Source organism: Ambystoma mexicanum, chromosome 2q, assembly GCF_040938575.1.
Source record: "Ambystoma mexicanum isolate Mex_15411 chromosome 2q, UKY_AmexF1_1, whole genome shotgun sequence".
In the NCBI taxonomy this organism is placed as follows: domain Eukaryota; kingdom Metazoa; phylum Chordata; class Amphibia; order Caudata; family Ambystomatidae; genus Ambystoma; species Ambystoma mexicanum.
Genome location: NC_090924.1, coordinates 336,388,511 through 336,410,822, shown reverse-complemented (window position 1 = coordinate 336,410,822; position 22,312 = coordinate 336,388,511). Strand labels below are relative to the sequence as shown.

Here is a 22,312-nt window from a genome sequence, read left to right as displayed (position 1 = left end):
CAGGGTAATGACCTAGACTCGCTGAGATTTACAAATAGCCAATCACTGGTTTCCAGGAAAGAAACTGTGCAGTCTATGTGAGTTGACCACATCCTGTTGTCCATATTTCATAAACCAACTGCTTATTCCTTACCATGTTTTTGTACGACCGGGATCTTTGTGAAAGGTACTGTGCTGGGCAATATCCTTTCCTGTGATGCTGTTTTTCATGCACACAGGAGGGATTAATAATAGGAATAGCATCAGTGCACAGGCAGGAGATGGCCACTTGGGGACTGCTTGACAGGGTTGTGAACACAACAGTAGCAATATCATCAATCAGTACGGTAGAGAAGATCCAATGCAGGCCATTAGCAAGCAGTGATTGACAACAACCTACTGGACACAAGTCTGCTGGAAAGAGACTACACTAACACTGCAATGTTAGCCAAACCGCAGAGCTCCTGCGATCACTCACACAAGCACCAAGGCATTTTTCATGATTTAATGACAAATAAGAAATAGTTAAATATTTATTACACTTAAAAACAGTACAAAAGGTTTGGGTAAAAATACAGCCGCTGCTTCTCAGTCTGAATCCAGAGCGCAGGATTGTAGGAATGGGGAAGCCTTTTCTTGGTCACTTGATTTGCAGGGTCCGTCCTGGCATGAAAATCGTACCCATTAACATAAAGTTCAAGAAAATGATGCCAAGAGTAAAAGACCAGCTTGCATTGAAACAACCAAAGGGTATGACTTGGTAACTTGTCAAATGCGTGAAAGCTACGACGGTGGGGGTCAAGGGCGCATCTGGCGTATGTCTTCAAGCTGAGGAGAAAATCTTTTATGTAACATACAGTTGTGTTTGGGAGTGAGAGAGTGTGTGAGTGTGTGTGAGTGTGCCTGTGTGTATAAACATATATATATATAACCACCAGTGTACAGTTAGGTAACTTCATGAATATCAAATGTGAAACACGCATGAGCATTACCAAGGTTCTAGATAAGATTTTCAAGTGCATTTTATTCCTTATTTTTGAAAGTTGGGATTGCAAAAATGTATTTAAGGAGTCAAAACTAATTCCCATTTGCAATTGGGGTGGCATTTTTATGATCTTTTAATTCATGCAAATTAAAAGGCGTGTTTTGCCTTAAAGCTCTTCTTCAAAGCAGGCAGTAATAAAATTAGAGCAGCTCTTCGTGTGTCATTGCTCATGTTGTACCAATGGTTGAACATGTGATTGGATTTGTGTGGGTGGAAGCAAGTGGGGAAGACTCCTATGTTGCCGTTTCCCATTTTTTCATGGGACGTTTTTTACTGCCTATATTTTGGGGGGACGTAGGGAGTATTTGCCTGTTTTTAGAGAAATAAATTGGCTGGTGTGCAGCTCATCTGTAGACTACACAATTGTATTATTTGCCTTTTGTATGAGAACATCACTCTGGGAGAGGTCTTAAAAGCGTCAAGCCATGTATGTATAGCGTCTAACTGTGGCCTGCCCTTGGCTGCAGCCAAATCGTGATCTCTGTGGGTGAAAGAGGAAGAGTGTGACACATCATGGAGACAAATATGTGCAGACTTAACTCAACATTTAGGGAATCGAAAACATAAAGGTGAGTCATAGTGATTGTTGGGATGAATGTATGGTTTTCAATGTTTTGAACCAGAAGAAAATGTATTCAACAGATGGGGCAAGAGCTTTCCTCATCAGGCAGTAGAACTTTCATGTAGGAAGTTACTAGTGTTGTGGTGATGTTATGTTAAGTCATGCTGTGGATGTGTGACGGCATTGAGATGTGCTCAAGATTGCCTTGGGGTTGTGGGGCCTACTAACAAGATAACCAATTTGGACTCTCTCCTGCAGACAGCCAGAGGGGGATTCTGGTTAAGTCGAGCTTGTTGACGGAGGTTTCAGAGCCAGGAATTGGTTGTGTGGAGAACGAGTAGTGGCTAGGTCAAAGGAGACATTCACATAGTCAATTTGCAAAGCACATGCTCAAGGGTAAGAAAGCCACTATGTGCTTTATAAATGCAATGGTCTTGTAAAGTATTACTGATTCATGACAACAGGAGCATACTCGATATTGAGATGGGCATAAACACTACCTTCGAGGTGACAGATTCAGAAACAGTGCTGAATCCGTTTTTGGCTTTTGACCTAAGACACAGAAGGATTTTAAATATTGAAGGGTTTAAGTTTAGTGAGCACGTTTGCACTAGACAATAGACAGACTCAACACTCATCTAAATAGACCATCGATTGCAAGAAAGCCTAAGATCTCAATAGGACAGAAATTGACCATATGGACCAATGTTTGGATGGATGGTCACTTTCCAGTGCCTGCTTTTGTGAACACCCCCAAACTAATGGGGGATCAAAGGACCATGTAAGATGTGTCACTATGTTAAACTACAGAGGTACTCAATTACACACCTTCATAAACAGTTATTTATATGCCGACTTCCTCATTTTATCTAGTTTACTTAAGAAAAAGCAGGTCTGGCAGCGTGTCGAGCAGCCCAGGTGAAAATGCTGAAGATGCATTACCTTGCAGGGGTGCTGCTAGGTCTGGAAAAGACCCGGGGCTATGCTAATATCGGGACTTGGGGCTAGCTAGCCTTTAGGTTGTAGCCCCTGAGCTTCTATCTGGGGCTACAACCAAAAGACCTGGGGCTTTAGCCCCCTTAACCTCACCCAAGCAGCGCTTCTGTTACCTTGGCAAACATGGCTGACGACAGGTCAATGTTGCCTTTCAGATACGCTTCTCCACAGCCCTTATGATCTTGGTTGTGGGCAATGCTGGATGAGTGGAAACGGCGCCCTAGATGAGCAACCACTTTTTCCAGAGGTCTTAAGGATTTTTCTCTTCCCTCTGACCTCGGGCAAAGTAAAAAGGGCCGTGAGGTGGTTGGCAGGGGAATGGAGGGATTATTATTTATATCTGCAAAGGAGTTTTTCTTTAAAACATATACACGGAGCTCAGACCCAAAGGTCAGAGGTTCAGGTTATTAAATTTGGCACTAGCTGTTTGCTCCCTGACATTCTGACGTGCCATTAGCAAGGTCTCGTAGTTCGTGGGCATGGCTTGCTGAATCACAGCCATTCCAATTTGAAGGAATGCTTCTTTCTCAGGGTTGGGGTTGGAGGTAAAAAATGCCTCACGGTTTGAAATACGATGTTAGCAAGCCAGACACAAAAGTGAATCTTGCTGTTTAAAAAACAAAACTACACAGTATCTTGCAGAGAGGATACATTTATTAGGATTATTCATATTTTTGGCTTTCAAGACCACCAGATAGGCTACCAATTTAAACAGTTATGAGAGGTGTGATCTATGCAAGATCATGTGCCCTTTGGATTTTTTAAACAGCCAGCTGTAGGTTAACATTTAAAAGATTAATCAAATAATTTACAAGCATATGTCACAAGAGCTTAGCACTGCTGCAGAACAGAAGCAAGAGGTGGTTTGTTGGCATACTGAAAACACGCAGTGAATAGCCGGTGAGCCTCGTCTTACTGAATGTCCCTGTACAGCTATTTGCATCTGATTGACTGAGCACTGGATGAAACACAAGACCCACAGAGACTGTCAGAAAATAAGGCTACACACAGCACATAGTGGCACTGCTGTAGGATCTGCCATGGGTGCAGAAGGGATGTTCTCGGCACATTGCTTGCATGCTTGTGCACAGGCAGGGTCCCTGGCCTACAGTACTATTTGATTGCATTCAGTAAATTGGATATTGCCCACTTAGAATCTGAAGGGAGCATGTCCATATTATCTCTGAAAAACAACAATTATGAGGGAGGATTTTCTAGTAAGGAATGGAACGAGTGGAAGCAGCAAAGCATATCTGCTGTGTATGGGGGCTAGGGGGTAGTGATGCAAATTTGAATCCCTGCAAAGTAAAATGTAAAGGAAAATCTAGAGTAGGGACTCCAGCTTTATGGAGACACTCCTACGAGTTGCATTTTTATGTGCCTCATCCCCTGCCGTGCCTTAGCTTGGTTCTGGGAATAAATAGCACAGCTTTGCAAAAGGGAACAAACTTTACAGCTATAACATCAGCAACCGCGACTACTGTCCATCACTCACATATCTAGGGTGATGTGCAGACATTAACAGAGCTTAAAGTGCAAAAAACGACTGTGAAACTGATTTTAGTGTTGAGCATTAAAACTGAATTCAGAGTTCAAATGACATGAGATTGCCAGATGTGTATTCAATTACAGTGAATTGGGTCGCTGAGACTGTTCAAATGTGAGGTGTGGGATTTGCAGCTCATGAGTAATCCTTGAGGTACCTTGAGGTACCTACAGTTGACAGAGATCCACACTGAACTCCTCAGCCATCATGTATGTTGGTTCCTAATCTAGAGTTTTCTGATGTTAACTCTTCTGTACAGGAGTACAGGCGAGGCCAATATCCCCACCCCTTCAGCCACCTAGACCCAGCCACCGAGGAAAAGCACAATCTACACTTATATCAGTGTTAACACAGTAGAGCTAATAGTGTGAACAGAAAGGCATGCAGGTTCCGCACATCTTGTCCTGTGTGCAATGTGAAATTACGAAATTGGATCCAATTATTTGTGAATTTCTTGGCAGATATCTATCAAACTGTGGAAATATTGGCGTGTTTTTAAAAACGATTGATTTTTGAATTCTGAACATAAAAATCATTAATTGCTTTTCATCGTGTTTGTAGGAAAGAGTGCACTTGTTAGCCTTAATGTGCATTCTAATGAAATAGTTTCTACATGGATTGATTTGACATGAAATACAGAGCCCTTGAACATATTTTGCAGCAAGTTTGTACCAGTGTGATACAGAATTGTTTCGTTACCAGAGTGTTTGCATATTTGCAGCCCTGTGATTTTGGTATCTTATACCCGAGGTGGTATGGTGGTGTGTGTGGGTGTGTGCGCGCAAGTGTGGACGTGTTTTTGTGCGTGTGCGTCGGTTGAGTCCTTTCCCCTGTCGTGGTTTGGCATTCAGCCTCAACAATGCATTAATCAGCACAAAGTCTACGGCTTGCTAGATAAACTGCACTGAGGCCGGCATCTATTAACAAAAAAAAAATTCTTGGCCAACGGGATCCGGAAGTCCATGGTTGGAGTGTGTGCACAGTGAAAGCCCCACCGACTGCGACATTGCACTAGCCCAATGACCACCTTCACACTGAGGCCATGTTCATTTCCACCACTCAATGAGGTCAATGAGAACCTTCCACTTCATTCAAATGAGCAATCATAGATTTGGCGAGATATATGGCTTCGGCCTGCTCTGCAGGAAGATTTCCAGAATGCGGGAGGCATTGTGGAGCCTACCAGGTGATGGCACACAATGGGTGTCTCCCCACAGGGACCAGAATGGCATTTTAGCTTGAAATTAGATGCGTGGAAAATGCTGCACTACACTGGCTATGCAGCAGCCCAGCTGACCAATCGAAAGTGGATGAAAATATTTGGTAACTGAGTGTAAGGAATGGTCCACAGCCTCCAGTTAGCATGTCCATACCTGAAGAAGGGGAAATGGAATACATTAGGTAAAAGGACAAGCACGTTTCATTAAAAAGCAACAGTCAGTTCATCACAAGATTTAAGCAAGAATATCCCATAAACGTATAGGAGGAGACCCTGACTACAGCGGATGTCTCATTATGCATCCCCACTTAGCTGGTCCCCAATAGAAGAGAACTCTCATGCAAACCCTCAGCACAACAGATATTTCAGACCATAACCTCTTTCATCTGTCCCCAGGTACATCACAGCCGCATTCATTCATTTACGTTTATTTCAAATCTCGTCAGACTCATAAAACCTAAATGGTTAGTTATAAAAGATATCAAAGTGAAAAGAAATAGAACAATGGAAATGCATAATTAAACAAGTATGTGCATTATATTTCATAAAGTGCAACAATATATGCAAATGCATCCTAAAAAACAGCTGTATTAAGCGTTAAGAACGTGGAAGTAAAAAGTAATGATGAACTACAATGGCTTGTGATTAACCTGGTTGACTCACTGCCTAAAGCACAATACCGCCATATAAAAGGACTCCTATTACAAATAGTTCTCTCTTTCCCTTTGTACCATCTTAGCCCTACCATGCACAAAAGTTTCATTACTAATAACAGGAACTAGAAACATACATAAGAGAAATGCATTTGTTCTGAAAATTGGAATAAAAACTCTTTGATCAAACATAGAAAATGAAAATAATTGATCAATACAACCAATAGAACAAAACATCACCTGCGTGTCAAACAAAGAAACTATTTTCCGAGCAAGCTAGATTGTTAGGAAATATTTTCTTTTTGCTACTTTCCTACCGTAGACTTCGATGAGACACCCTATCTTTTTGCTATTGTCTGCTTCCTGACCTGACTTTTTGGAGGCATGTAAAACCCTCAGCTGCACCTCCCTCGTTTTTTGCTCACTTTTATGGGGAGACTGATGAGTCCTTAAGGCTGTTGGCACTGGAAGACTCTGTCTCCCTTTATGGAATTCTTGTATTTTTAAAACAAACTGCACACATCACCTTATCGTGAAGTGCTATTGGGACATTGTGTCTCTAACCTTTTCTTTTGCAACTTTGTTCTTGCAGTCACAATGTGTCTAGGATGGGCTGTTGACAGCAGATATTTTTTTACTGTGTTTTTAAGGTTTACTCATGCAGTTGTGCACTTTACAGCATAACATTTAGAGTACCAAATTCTTTAAAATGGCAGTCCTACTAGATCTTTGGTTGTCCTTTAGCAATGCTGTGCCTTGGCCTTCTTCCTGCCTTCCAGGCAAAGGTTCTGTGTGTGTGACCGGCTGTAGGGGCTGGGTCGGACTGGACCCTGTCCACATCCAAGCCAAGTGCGTCTGTTGCTGGGCTGATGTGTTGGGCAGAGGCTGTCCATGATCTGAAATCCCCTGCCAGTTGAATGGTGCAGATACCCACCATTGGTGGGACACGGTCAAAATCCTGAATAAAAGGAGAACTCCTGCAGCCATTGAACAGATCATCGTTGAGCCAAAACCCCTATGAAGAAGTGAAGCCCATGGACTTTTTGCAGCTGACCAGCATCGCCTCCAGGCAAGTCCTGGTAACCCCTACTACTATGTCCCAATCTCCAGAAGGCCCTAATTGGTGCTTCGAGCCCTGGACTGGTGGGAACAAAAAAATCCTGACTCCTGCTCGAGGAACCGTACATTCTGAACCTTCGGAAGTGTCCCTGGACTACCCGGTGGAATGACCAGTTCTCTTCTGGGATACCTTGGTGAAACCGTCACCCTTCCGAATGCATCCTTGGGACTTTGCAGATCTTCAACTTGTATAAAAAAATGATGCCTGCTACTGAGAAGTCATGCAAGGCATGCTCCTTTGTTCACACCCAGAGGATCACCTGTCTGCGCCCGATCATGGTGACTCCGGCTCAATCCTGCCTTCTTCACATCTCTGGGTCGCCTGATCGCTGGAGGTCTTCATCCTCTCTTGTCCAGCTGTCCAGATTCCAGAACTGCCTTGCAAGAGCCCTGAACTGCGGACTAGTGGGACCCAATCCTGATGCCGAAAGTTACCTCTAAACCCACAGTCCGTGGGCCACCTTCGATCAGACAAAGTTGTAAAGTTTGTGGGCCGGCGGATTCTGGAAGCCCTAAAGTGGTTGCTGAAGAAATCGGAGAAAGGGGGGATGAGTTGGCATATCTACAACTATCCCCATCCTGCAAAACGGTTGCATGGATATAAAGTCTTACCTCCATCTCTCCCTTGAATGACTAAGATCCGTGGTGGCCTGGTCAGGAAACCCCCTACGCCTCTCAGAGTGGTAGGATTGGGTGAATCCTGTATGAACTTTACTTACCTTTTTATTCAACTTCTGGAACAGTTACTCACAACTGTTGGCTTTGGTAACTCTTGTTCAATCCAAAAGTAAATCTACCTGCAAGGTATACATTGTGGAGCATGTGACTTTCGGGCACTGGGCCTCAATTCTTAGCAGAGCTGGGCTTATAAGAACTAGGTGACCTTAATCTAAGTGTGTTGTGGGCATTCTGTTTTCTACCAAATAACTTACCTGCTTCTGGTTAGTTCTGAATTGCTATTTATTATGTTTCTCATCTGATTTAGCATACACAGACTTAAAATGCTGCTCTTAACATTGCCCATTTCAGAACTGTTTCAAAGGTAAAGTGTTGAATTTCTGTTAGCGGAACGCCTCAATAGTGAATGCATATATTTGTATAGTGGTAGTTGTGCAACAATGCTCATCTGATCTTTTTGTTGATTAGAGAGTATTCATATTCAAAGGCCTAATAATTGTATATGTTTGTACATCTTCCATATAACTTGAATAATTTGAGTAACTTGTGTGTGTCTCATTGTAGCCCTAGACCACTCCCACACCCTCCTGTGTCTAAGCCCTACTGCTCTGCTACTCCACCTTGATTGGTTTTCGCCACACATCAGTTTGTTTGCTGTTCACCATAACAGGTCGGCCTACCCGAATCCACCACCAGGGGTTGATTCTGAAAATCCATATTAACACAGAACCTCTGTGCTTCTGAACAAAAAGGGCAAAATAATAAAATATGCATTCTAGTTTGTTGAGACATTTAATCAAATTTGCTATGTGCTGGGCGGAAAGCCTTAAACTGTAGCTCCTGCATGAATCGGCTGAAAGTTTTACTTTTGCTGAACTGGTTCACCATTTTTACCCCCAATTAATCCTATTTCAAGGTCTCACTAGGGATGCAACTTTGTGTTCTGTGACCCCCAGACATCAAATTCCTCAGGGCTAGGTGCCTCACAAGGTACCATTTATTTCCATAGCCAGGTGTCTTTGCTTGTACCAAGTCGTGGGAGTCATACTAATTGGCAATGCTTTGCAACTTACTTTACAGTTGAAAACATTAACCTGGTCCGTAGCACAGAGCAGTTACATAGCGCTGTTGCATTCCAAATACTGAAGGAGTTCCCACAGGTACATTTGTTTTCCTTCATGTTCTTAGGAATTCAGATGTGCCATATATGGTCAAGGCGGCTTCCTGCTCAGTAAGCCTGTGGCAGGAGTGTCCAAGACCAGCTATGACCTGTGACTAACATAATGTTGGTGTTTCAAGGTTTAAACCACATTCGATGGGAAAACGTTCAGGAAGATTTAAATGCGACAGCACCCAATAAGTGGATGGCTGCCAAAAGTTTGAAAGAATGCATGATTTGACTGGAAGCTGAGTTTGTTGGGCAAAGTTTGTATGCTGTACCCTCTGGGACCACTACACACAAGTAGGACTACAGGTGTAAGCAAAACCAACCTTTGGTATAAATCTGTAACACACCGTTTTTGGTAGCGAGCTGAGCAGCCTGGCTCATCTAAAGAGGGAATGTGAGCTTGTAAGGGTGTTACACAAAGGTCTAAAATGACAAGCATTCAGATAAACACTTATACTCAAGGTTTCTTGGTAAAACACTTATTAATTTATTACACAATCATTCATAAAGCATTCACTAAATGAGGCAACTAATATTGCACAAAAATGATACTACATTACTGATTACTACGCAGTTGAGTTCTCTTGAAGTAGGAGCAAAATAGCATGGAAGTAGGAGCAAAAAGGCATCCATTAATAAAACGAATATTACAGTTACTCTAAAACAGTGCAAATAGTCTGAGTTCACCAGAGGAGTGGATTCAATGCAATAGGTAGGCCAAAGTCAATGGGCTAGTGTCTTGTATAAGTAAAAACGGTTCTGGTATTTAAAATGGAAAACTCTTTGCCACGGTTCTTAGAAGTAGTTCACGGAAGAAAGGTTTGTATGTCGGGTCACAAGCTGACTAGGCCTGCAAATTGCCAAAGTTGTACGCACTTTCGCAGTGAGAGGTAAGTTCTCTCGGTCGGGTTTTCACAGTACCTTATATCGAAGTAAAAGATGCAGCTGAAGACTTCTGTTCCTGGCAGTTCCGGCAGATCTCGCTGTTCCTGACCCTCAGTCGTGGGGACAAGAGGGAGGAGGTCGGGGGACTCCTGCACTGCACAGGGACTGGTCACAAAGCTGGCAAATGTTTGATTCCGGTTGCTGTTCTTCAAGCACACAAACTGGTGTCCTTCCCCCTGGTTAATCCTAACCAGCTCCGAGAATGGTATCCAGGTGGCGTACGAGTTGAATGGTCCTACCAACTCAAAGGAAGAAGTCGTCCTTGAAGGGGCTTCTCTGTCGAGGTGAACATGGCGATTCGGACCTGCAGCAGGGCTCCACCGGGCAAACCAATGGTCAGTAGTTGCAGCAGCCGTCCTCTTCCAGCTCGTCTTAGGTTCTTTCATTCCAGTGGTCGACTCTGCTTTCCAGTCCAAGAGACTCACCTTTTAAACAGTTTTCCCCCATTCATTCCAGCCTAGCTGCCACTCACCAAGCAGGGTGGCTGTCCTTGCCAGACAGTCAGCCAGCCAAGCACGCCAAAATGCATTTGGGTCTCTTAGGAGACTAAGCACAGGGAGTTTTGGGCACCTCCCTCACTTCCTACCCACCCCAGACACTTGGGCGCCAGAGGCGGTCTTCAGTCCTGAAGCTTGCCAAAGGCACAGGAACAAAGGGACCAAACCTAGTTTGGCGCGCAGAGAAAAACTCTAGAAGGATCTTTCCAAAATGAAATGGCGAAAAAAGAAGACCTGGCCCTGTTTAAACAAAGTGGGATTTGACCCCATCTTGAAAGACATGGCTCCGGTGATTTTTAGCTACCGGTGTTCGCGGTCGGAAAAAAACATGGTAGTTTGTTGTAAAACCACTGCCACCAGCCATTTCGATAAGAAAGGGTAGCATTTGACTGCTACACAGGTTTCTAGACATAGGGGATACTAGGTAACCCCCTCCAGCACTTATTGTAAGATAGTGTGTGCTGGGTCTAGCAATTTAAAAAGACTAGTAAAGTCAATTTAACTTTACATTCTCTGGGAAACAGTAGTTTATTCCAGAGAAGGTATTTAAACCTTGGGACAGCCTAAAAGGCTTCGCTGTGTCACTGTACTGAGGGTGCTGTGTGACACGCATGAAAGGATGATGCCTATGGAGTTATCTAAAACCCCATAATCAAAGAACACAAGAGTAAAACACACTTCAAAATACATGAGAGAGTGGGAAAAAGGTTCACAATCTCTCCAGGTAAAAACATCAAGTCTTCAAAATCCAGCAAAGTTGCTGGGGTCTCTAAAGATAAGGGAATTAGCACATTTATGAGAATTCTCCCTAACAGAGTTCTCACTCAGCTCCCTAACGTCCTATAAGACATGGGAATCAGCAAGTTATAATGATCAATGATTTGGCTGACTCCAAAGCACTTGAGAAGAAAACCCAAACTCAAAGAGGACCGTGTGGAAGCTAGGCTGTGGCAACTGTCCAAATTCATACTCTGCTGGTGAAGCGCTGCTGGGATATGTTGATTGTAGCTTTCTCAAGACCAAGGGGAACCATGAAGGTGGTGCACCCCTCCCCCTGAATAAGGGGACACAACGTGGTACAAGCCTCAAGGACTCTTCTGTTAGATGACACCTTGCTGTATGGACAGTGACCAGCCGAACATGTGAGGCCGGAGTACCGGGCGACCATAGTGCCGGTTATGGGTATAATGCAGTGGCTTACCATTACAAAATGACTTGAAGAGCAAACCTTTCAACAAAGACCCCAGGGACTCCAATGAACCCCAGGACTACCTGGTGGACCAACTTAGCCATAGGTTTTAGAACTTATGGCTCTAGAAAAGGCTCTTAGATGCCGGCAGCATGGATAGAGAAGAGACCCCAACTGGCTCAACAATAAGAATCTTAAACAAGCAGCATATAAACTGCTATTATTGAGGCTAAAAAACAGTTCTATGCCCATTCTTTTGAAAAACGCTGGATCCCCTTGATTAGTAATGACTAGTTCGCCATCTTGGCCTGACAGAATTCAAACTATTTTCAGTGATAAAATAACAAAGATAAGATATATTAAATTACACTCTTCTTCAACTCATATCCTTCAAGGGCTCGCTAACCTTCAATATGATATTGTCCACTCGGCTGAAGATGCATCAGCCAATGGCCTCCCGGTGTTTAATTTCCTCCCGGTCTCTGAATAAGACATTAAGAAGATTCCTACTTCTCTCACTTCCATGACATTTCCAGATGATCAATGTCCTGCTTCTGTCATTAAGGACTGCCCAGTAACCTGGCCTGTGATGTCAGCTAAAAGAAAAGAATTGCACTGTACGCCACCATCAACTCTGTTGCACAGCCTCTGATCCATCATCTCCAGTTACCCCAAAGTAAACCTAGAAGCATGGGGGTGGGCGGGGGAAGAGTCTTTTCTCTGCACCAGAATTTTAAGGACCAAGCCAGAGAGTAGTGGACCTTAACCGGTGAAACGATTTGTAAAGTTTTAAGAGTTTGGGATCGATTTCTCATAACTTCAAGGCCTAACATTGAATTCTAGGGGGATTTTCATTCTACTTGGAACAAACTTGGTTCTGGGACATTTCTTCCACTCCCGAAGGATTGGCCATGGCCCCTCCGCCATGCTTACCTCTAGGAGAGTCTGATGGGAAGGAGGGAATCTCTATTGCATAAGTGTGCGTAGCTCTCTCTCACACCCTAACCACAGGTCTGTGCAAAACCCTAACATCATGTCCAGATACATGTCCAGAACCATCCCTGCATGCTTTAAGGCATCTAGAGGTTGGCAAAGCTAGTCTAAACCTGGTGAGCAATGGAGGTACATTACAACCCTTCACTGCCAATAGGTCCCACTCTATGCAAGGGCCATTAAAGAGCATCATGCAAGCCCTTACTTACATACTTAATCCAAACGGCTCACACCTTTCCACAGATGTAAGAAGAAGCCAAACAGTAAAAGATTTCTGGTGAGGGTTGTGCTGCTAAGAAGTATACCAGGAAAGCACCTGGATAGCAGTTGGATTTCCCATTAAATATTTCAACCAGGAGAGACACAAGCTGTTCTTCAATGCCACATTGCCCTCATTATCATCTATGGTGTGGCTTGCCCATGCAATGATTTAGATATTCTCAAGTATAAGAAGAGGGTTAAAACCAACTAATCTTCGATAAAGGAATATCAAACTCTTGATTAATATGGTACAGATTTTGGGAGTCCCAAAATCCTTCTACAGAAGAGGTTCTCCTCTACCCAAACTATGTTTGGTTTACTATAACCCCATAAGCCTTCAGCATAAGTTGTAAGTGCCAGATGCTTATATATATATATATATATATATATATATATATATATATGATACATTACTCACCGTAATCGTATTTCTGATGCTTGTATCTGCTTAGATTCACATGCTGTGCATAGGCCGACATCTAGTGGAAGCTGCGGAGTATTACAGTTTGTTTTTCGAAAGTCGAAAATGGGCGTCGACACAGGCGTGCCAGTAATACTATCCCTAGTGTGACGTCCACTGTACCCAAGATCCCTCACGCGTGTAGGATCCTCAGATTGTATTTTTTCTGACATGAGGAAGCATGAGGAGTAGCGTGAGTACAGATAATCCAAGCAGATAGACAGAAAGGTAAGACTACAAGCAACCATGCGCCTTCTCTCGGAGGGGAGGAAGGGTGGGTCGCATGTGAATCTAAGCAGATACAAGCATCAGAAATACGATTACGGTGAGTAATGTATCCCTTCTGAGGCTTGTGGAATCTGCTTAGATCACATGCTGTGCATAGATTAGCGAGCAGTACCAGAAGAAGGAGGTGGGATGTGAGAAGGGTCATGAGCAAACAGGTGTCTTAGAACCGCTTGTCCCACTTGTGTATCTGTCTTGGAATGAGTGTCAATGCAGTAATGCTGAGTAAAGTGTGAATAGAGCTCCAAGTAGCCGCTTTGCAAATGGTGTCGAGGGGAACATTTGCAATGAAAGCCAGAGTGGCACCAATGCCTCTAGTAGAGTGGGCCCTTGGCGTAAAAGGCAGAGTCTTTTCAGAAAGAGAGTAACACAGCTGTATACAGTTGATAATCCACTTCGAGATAGCGCCCTTAGAGACGCGATCCCCCTCTCTGCCTGTAGCTACGGAGACAAACAGTTGATCTGTTTTCCTTAGCGGTCTGGTTTTATTTACATAGTATAGGACCGCCCTACGCACATCTAGGGTGTGTAGTTTCACCTCAGCCGAGCTTTGCGGGTTCTGGAAGAAAGCCGGAAGCTCGATGGACTGGTTTACATGGAACTTGGATATGAATTTAGGTGAGAACCTAGGGTGTGTGCGTAAAACCAGTTTGTCCTTGTGGATAGTAAAGAAAGGATCCTGCACTGACAGAGCCTGAATTTCACTGACCCTTCTTATGGAGGTAATGGCTATTAAGAAGGCCGTTTTATAAGTCAGGTGTTTGAGACTACTTTTATGCATGGGTTCGAATGGGGGTCCCATGAGCTTAGCTAGCACCACGTTGAGGTCCCATCCTGGCGGTGGGTTCGAAATAGGAGGGTGAAGTCTCTTTACTCCTTCCATGAAGGCTTTAACCACTGGTACTTTCCACCACGAGACCTTGTTATGGGATGTGGTGTAAGCCGAGAGGGCTGCCAGGTGTACTTTCAGCGAGTTAAAAACCAACCCTGCATCCAGCAGGTGGAGCATGTATGTCACAACGTTGGAAGGAGTGCAATCAACCGGGTTGATTTGTTTATTCTGGCACCAGATAACGAATCTTTTCCACTTATCAAAGTAACAGTGCCTTGTATTTGGTTTCCTGGACTCCTTTAGAATGTCCATACACCTCTGTGGTAATTTGAGATGTCCAAACTCTATGACTTCAGGAGCCATGCTGCTAGGTTCATAGAGTTGGGTTCCTGATGCACTGTTTGACCCTGTTGCTGGGACAGTAGGTTGTACCAGGCTGGGAGTCTGATGGGTTCGCACACCGCCATCCTGCGTAGGTGTGGAAACCATGGTTGTCTCGCCCACATGGGAGCAACTAGGATGAGCGTCATCGATTCCTTGTTCATCTTGTACACCACCTTCCTGATGAGGAGTTGGTGGAAAAGCGTACGCAAACATCCCTGACCAGTTCATCCACAGGGCATTCCCTTGGGAGTCCGGCTGGGGGAACCTGGATGCAAATCCTGGGCATTGTTTGTTTTCGCTTGTGGCGAATAGGTCTATAGTGGGGAAACCCCACTGAGAGAAGAGATCTTCTACTACGTCTCTGTGAAGGACCCATTCGTGTTCTTCTGGGAGGGAGTCTCTGCTTAGAGCATCCGCTATGGAATTGAGCTCCCCTGGAACATGTTGCGATGACAGGAAGATGTTCCGTCTGAGTGCCCATATCCATATTTTCTGGGCAAGCTTGGACAGATTTGGCGAACGAGTCCCCCCTTGCTTGTTCAGATAGAACATGGCTGTCGTGCTGTCCGTCCTGATCTGCACCGACAAGTTCAGTAGATGGGGCTCGAACGCCCTTAGCGCTCGGAATACTGCCAGAAGCTCTAGCAGATTGATGTGGTTCTTGGCTACTGAGTGAGACCAGAGACCCTGAGCTGTGTGGTGGAGATGGTGAGCTCCCCACCCAGTCAGGCATGCATCTGTAGTCACCACGGCTTGTACTTCGGGATCGTAAAAGGGTTTCCCCTTTGCGAGATTCTCTCTTGTCCACCAGTGTAGGCTCTGTACGAGTGTTGGCGAAACGACCACTAGATCGTCCCAATGACCACTTGCCTGAGACCACTGTTTCGCCAACCAATCCTGCATGGGACGCATGCGCAGACGCGCGTGGGGGACCAGGTAAATGCATGACGCCATCATGCCCAGTAACCGCATAGCTTTGCGTACTGTTATCTGTTGACCTGACTGATAATGCGGAATTTGCAGAAGTATATTCCGAATTCTCTCTTCCGAAGGGAAGGTCAATCCTTTCTGAGTATCTAGGATAGCTCCTAGAAACTGTTTTGAGGTGCTTGGCACCAGACTTGACTTTTTCTCGTTGATGGAGAAGCCTAATTCGTGGAGGAGGTCGATAGTCCTCTGAATGTTTGACCTGCAAATTTCTGGGGTTTCCCCCGTTATGAGCCAGTCGTCCAGATAAGGGTACACCGGGATTGCTTCCCTGCGTAGGTGTGCAGCCACCACCGCCAGTACCTTGGTGAATACCCTTGGTGCTGAAGCTATCCCGAAGGGCAGTACCTTGAATTGGTAGTGGCGACTGTCCACCTTGAAGCGCAAGTACTTTCTGTGCGCTGGGAGCATGGAAATATGAAAATAAGCATCTTTCATATCCAAGGTTGCCATGTAATCCCCCTTTTTTAGGAGGGGGATTACCTCTTGTAGCGTGGTCATACGGAATTTTTGGGGCTTGACATACTTGTTGGCAGGCCGTAAGTCCAATACTGGGCGCATTGTCAAATCTTTCTTTGGCACAAGGAAGTAAGTTGAATAGATACCCTTGTTTACATGGTGTCCTGGGACGAGTTCTATCGCGTCCTTTTCTAGCAGAATGGCGATCTCCTCGAGAAGGATCCTTTGATGCTCTAGGGAGTGCACTCTTTGTCGTGGAGGATGATTCCGGGGACGCTGCAGTAGTTCTATACAATATCCTGCGGATACTGTTGACAGCACCCATCTGTCTGAGGTGATCCCTTCCCAAGCCTGGGTGAAGGTGGAAATGCGTCCCCCTACTGGGGTTGCGTGGCAAGGGACCCTGAACTGAGCGTCACTGTTTTGGTGGAGGCGTGCCACCTCCTTTGTTGGGGCTGCCTCTGCCTCTTCCACGACCTCTCTTGTTACCCCTGCCGTAACTCTGGGTAGACTGCTGGTTGTTATTCCATTGTGTACCTTGTCCCTGGGCATAGTTGCCTCTTTGTGAATTTTGGCCGCGTGGGCGACGAAAATTATTGTTCCCCCTCTGGTTAGGGGGTTTGTTGGTAAGCTGGCCAAGGGATTTGAGAGTCTCATATTCATCTTTGGCATTTTTAAGTGTGTCTTCGACCGCTTTCCCAAACAATAGGTCGGGTTCCACTGGCTTGTCTATTAAAGAAGCCTGGGTTTCTGTCTTGAATCCCGACTGCCGTAACCACGCATGTCTCTTGATAACAGTACCTTCTGCTATCAATCTCCCTGCGTTGTCAGCGGCGTCGAAAGTTGCTTTTAAAATGCAACCAGACACGGCTCTCCCCTCTGCCGAGATCCGAGCCAGCTGGCCCTTTAACGGTTCTGGAGCAGAGGCAATGAGCGCCGCGACTTCTTCCCTTTGATGGCAATTGTAACTAGCCAACAGGGTGGTGGAATTCGCAATCCTTGCTTGGTAGGCGGACGTTGAGGCTACCTTTCTGCCAAACCCGTAAAGTTTTTTGCTCTCCTTGTCGGGAGGAGCTTCTGATGAAGATAAGGGCGTGCCAGCCCTTTTTCTAGTGTTGGTCACCACTAGGGAATCTGGTTTAAGATGTCCCCTTATATACAGAGGGTCAGACTGGGCTGCCCGGAAAATCTTTTCAATTCTGGGGTTGACAGCTCTGGTGAGATTAGGATTCACCAGGGAAGGATCTATTCTTCGTTGGATGGATTTGAGGATAGGGATGGTCTGAGCGACCGGTCTTCTCTCTCCTACAAACTCCTCCGCGAAGTCCCTTTCCTCCTGTACACCGTGGGTGTCGATGTGGAAGTGTTCCGCTGCTCGAGCGAGAACCTCGTTGAGGAGGGGCTGGTTATCAACTGGAGAGTCAGTAACTGGGGCTTCGCTTTGTACTGGGGAATCTACTCTGTAAATTTCCTGCTCATCTTCTCCCTCCTCCAGGTCCTCATCCTCTGCATAGTAATCTGTCCCGGTTTGTTCTTCCATAATTTCAAACTCCTGGTCCTCTTCAGGGAAAACTTGTCCCTGGTAACTGGGGAGTGGAGTAGAATATGGAGTGGAGTAAGGCTGAACCTCGAAGGGTTCAGGTCTTTCGACCCGGGGCTTTTTACTTAGCGGGATAGGATCGGAGGAGCCTGAGGGTGTGGCCCCTTGAGGGTTATATGAAAGAAAGTGTTCTGGGTTCTTATCATAAAAATCAGCCAAGGAAGACATCCTAGACATAACCCTGTCTATGTCTTCACTGGACCATTCCCTGGAACAGGGTATTACTTTAGCAGGTGATGATTTATGGGACTTTTCAAGGGTAGACTTGTGTTTACTTGTCTGCCTAGGGTGAGAGGATGGCTTTACAGGGGTGGAAGGCTGTGCTTTCCGCTGTTTCCCCCCCTCCCCGTGCGTGGAAAAATGTTTTCCCTGTCCCTTGGAGGCCCCAGAGACTTTCGACGCCTGGCGCCGAGGGTCTGGAGAGGTATCTGTGTGCTTCGGGCGTGGGGCCTCACTGGTGTTAACCGCGGTCTCGGTATCTTGGAGCGCGGCCTGGGGGTGGAAGTCGTCTTCGTCTCCCGACGATCGAACTTCCGTTAATGTGTGTAGCGAGGCACTCTTGGCAAGAGTGGATGATTGCCTTGCGTCGTGAGGTGATCTCGATCGAGAGCGCCCAGAGGACACCGAGTCGGACCGTTCTTTTTGTGCCTCTTTCCGGGAAGTCGACGTCGTCGAGGTCCGGTTGGTCTTAGTGTGTTTAGTGTGTGTTAGGTGTGTAGCGCTTGCGTCGCCGGGGGTCTTCCCCATAGCCGCCCTGCCGGACGACCTTCCGAGGTCGGGGACCTGCGCTCGCCGGCTGTCTTTCGACGCCATAATGCCCTCGCCGTCCGAAAGTACGGCGTCGCTGCCATCGCTGAAGGCGCCCTCCGCTGCCATGGCCTCCTGCCTGGCGTGGTGGGCCCAACGCTTTGTCGAACGGTCCTTAAGTGTCTTAGGTTTAAACCTACTACACGCTCTGCAGTTCGCTTCGGGGTGATCCCTCGGCAAGCAGAGATTGCACGTGGCGTGCCTGTCGACCCAAGGGTATTTGCGATTGCACTTGGGGCAGAATTGAAAAGGGGTACCCTCCATACGCACCTTAAGGCAGCGGGCTGCTAAGTGTAGGAATATATAAAATGTAACTATATATCAAGAGTGAAGAGTATGTACCACCCCCCACTCTCCCTACTTGTAAGGGCCGAGGCCAGCGGCCTACTAGGCCCGGGCCGAGGCCAGCGGCCTACTAGGCCCGGGCCGAGGCCAGCGGCCTTCCGAGGCCCAGATCCGTCGTGCAGCAGTCGACGGTCGATGACTTCTCCAGCCGTCGTCGAGGTTGAGGGTCGACGTTGGGGTGGGGAAGGGAATGAATAAGAATTATAATTATAATAACAGCAAAAGTATGGCTAAGGCCAGGGAACTCCGCAAGATGCTTCCGACCAGTATGGCGGAAAAAAACAATCTGAGGATCCTACACGCGTGAGGGATTTTGGGTACAGTGGATATATTCTCAATATTGGACCACCTTCACAGACAAGTTGCAAAACTAAATATAGTAAAAATGGAACAAGTTACTTACCTGTAATTGTTGTTCTCCAGCATGGGTCTGGCATGGATTCACATGCTAATGAATATTCCCTTTCGTCAGGCCGGGAATCCTCAGTAAAAGAAAAAAACAGTTTCACTTTCACTTACAAACTGTCCTTCTCCTATAAACCAATCACTGAGCTCTGGATCATACTGCCCCCAGCCAATGACTGCCCTATCCTTAAGCCCCTCCTCCGGCAGCCATCTTCAGATTTGGTAGCACGTAAAGTGGCAGTATGACCAAGAAGAGCTGCAGAGGGGCAGGAGGGAGAGTTTGCATGTGAATCCATGCCAGACCCAGGCTTGAAAACAACAGTTACAGGTAAGTAACTTGTTCCTTCTCCAGCATGGGGTCTGGCATGGATTCACATGCTCATGAATAAAGAATACATAGCAGTACATACATACACAACCAAAGGAGGTGGCAAGGCTCAACAAAAGCAATTACACACCAGGCTCACCTAGCACTGCTTGGCCGACCCGGGACTCCTCTCTAAAATCCCAGTCGACGCAGTACAATCTCGTGAAGATGTGCGTAGACCTCCAAGTAGCAGCCCTGCAGATGTCCAGCAGGGGCACACCAGACAGGAAGGACGTTGTTGCAGCGATCGCTCTGGTAGGATGGGCCCTCGGACGGCCCGGCAGCAGTCGGTTTGCCAACAGGTGACAATGCGTGATGCAGCCGAAGAGCAACCTGGAGATGGAAGCCTTGGACAAGGCCTTCCCATGGTTCACAGGACCAAAGTTCACAAAAAGTTGGGATGTCTTCCGGAAACTCTTTCTGCAAGCCACATAGAACTTCAGAGCACGCGTAACATCCAGAGAGTGCACACTCCTTTCAGCCGGCGACAAAGGCATCGGAAAAAACACAGGCAACACCAAACGTTTGAGATGGAATTCCAACGGAACCTTCGGTATGAAGGACGGGTGCGTCCGCAGCACCACCCTTGTATTGTGGAAAGTCAGATAAGGCCACTTGGAGATAGCCACCAGATTCACCTTTATGGAGGCGTGAGCCAGCCCCGCCCTGGCCAAAGGCAAGTATGGAAGGACCTGCGGGGCCGTGACCCTCAGAGGGTTGATCTTCTGTGTCCGACACCACGACCCGAAGCGCTTCCACTTGTGCCCATAGCAATTAAGAGTCGCTGATGATCTGGCCCTGGCAAGGACCTGCCTGCAGTCTGCCGGAAGCTTGTACCCACTGTACTCTAATGCTGCAGGAGCCTTCAGGTTCAGCAACCCTGAGTCGTGATGTAGGATTGCACCTCCTTCTCTGGTGAGCAGATCCGCGACCACTGGCAGCTTGACTGGTGGCAAAGTCGATAGGTTGAGAAGGTCCGGGTACCAAATCTGCCTCGGCCATGCCGGGGCGACGAGGATCATCCTGAACCAGCACCGTTTCAGTCGGCTGATGACCCGCAGCAGGAGGGACAACGGAGGAAAGCGTACAGGCGCAGGCCTTCTCATGGGAAGGAGAACGCATCCGCCATGCTCTTTGGCTGGTGGAACCTGCTGGTGAACCTCTGGCATTTGGAGTTTGTCGCTGTCGCAAACAGGTCGATCCAAGCCTGCCCCACTTGAGGAAGAGACTGTCACCCGATCCTGCCGAAGCTCCCACTCGTGACAAGAGCGTAGTTCCCTGCTGAGGGAGTCGGCAATGGTGTTCTTGACTCCTGTCCTGTGAAAAGGAATGAGGAACATCCCCTGGGTGATGGTCCAATGCCACAAATCCAGTGCCTCTCTGGAGAGCCCCAGGGACCTGGTGCCCCCCTGCTTCCGGATGTAGAACATTGTGGTGGTATTGTCCGTGAAGACCCTCACCACCTTGCCCTTGAGGTACGGGAGGAATTACTTGAGGGCCCAGAATACTGCCTGAAGCTCCAGGACATTGATGTAGAGGTCCTTCTCCTCCAGTAGCCACAGGCCTCTGGCATGGAGACGTCCGGTATGAGCTCCCCAGCCCTCCAGAGAAGGGTCCATGGTGACCGTCTCCTGGTAAGGAGGGTTCTGGAAATCCATGCCCCCAGCGATGTTGGAGCACATGCCCCACCACCTTATCGCTCGCCGGAACTCCTCGTCGAGGATAATCTTGTCGGCGAAGCTTCCAGACACGTGGATCCAAGAGCGTCCAGAAACTCCTGAAGAGGTCGCATCTGCAACCTGCAGAATCTGATCAGGTAGATACACAACAACATCATGCTAAGCAGCAACTTGATGGTCCTCACCGTGGCGATCTTCAGTGCCAAAAGCCGTCGCACCTAGCCGAGAATGGACGCTATCCTGTCTTCCGAGGGAACCACCAGGCAGGAGTCCGTGTTGAGCCTGGACCCCAGGAACAGAGCGTCTTGCGATGGAATCAAGCAGGACTTCGGATAGTTTATGGTGAACCCCAAATCCGTTGGCAACGGACGGTCCTCTCCGTGTGATCGACGGCAATCTCCCTTGACTTGGCACGGATGAGCAAGTCGTCGAGGTATGGGTACACATGTATTCCTTGTAGGCGCAGATGGGCCGCCACTGATGGCAGGCACTTCGTAAAGACTCTGGGAGTCGACTTCAGTCCGAAGGGAAGGGCCGTGAACTGGTAGTGCTTCCCCTGTACGACGAAGCGCATGAACTTGCAATGTTTTTCGTGAATGGGGACGTGGAAGTACGCGTCCTCTAGATCCAGCGACGAATGGAAGTCCCACTCCTCCAGTTGGCCGAGCACATGCTGCAACATGACCATCCTGAATTTCTGGGACATTATGTACTTGTTGAGTCATCATAGATTGAGAATGGGCCTCCAGCCCCATCTCTAAGAAGTATCTGGAGTAAACTACGGAGCCCTGTACCCACTTTGGAACCAGCACTATCGCCCCCTTTTGTAAATTGGCCTGCACCTCCAGCCGC

At 46.8% G+C, this 22,312-nt stretch overlaps 1 protein-coding gene across 3 annotated transcripts in view; it reads right to left on the bottom strand.

Moving 5' to 3' along the window:
- Positions 1 to 499: 499 nt before the first annotated feature.
- Positions 500 to 22,312, bottom strand: part of TRAF7 (TNF receptor associated factor 7) — a 932,052-nt gene continuing 910,239 nt past the window's right edge. For all 3 annotated transcript variants that reach the window (XM_069647334.1, XM_069647335.1, XM_069647336.1), the window contains one exon: positions 500 to 5,501. In XM_069647334.1, the coding sequence (XP_069503435.1) occupies positions 5,487 to 5,501 (15 nt within the window). In that variant the 3' untranslated portion in view covers positions 500 to 5,486. The remainder of the gene's footprint in view (positions 5,502 to 22,312) is intronic.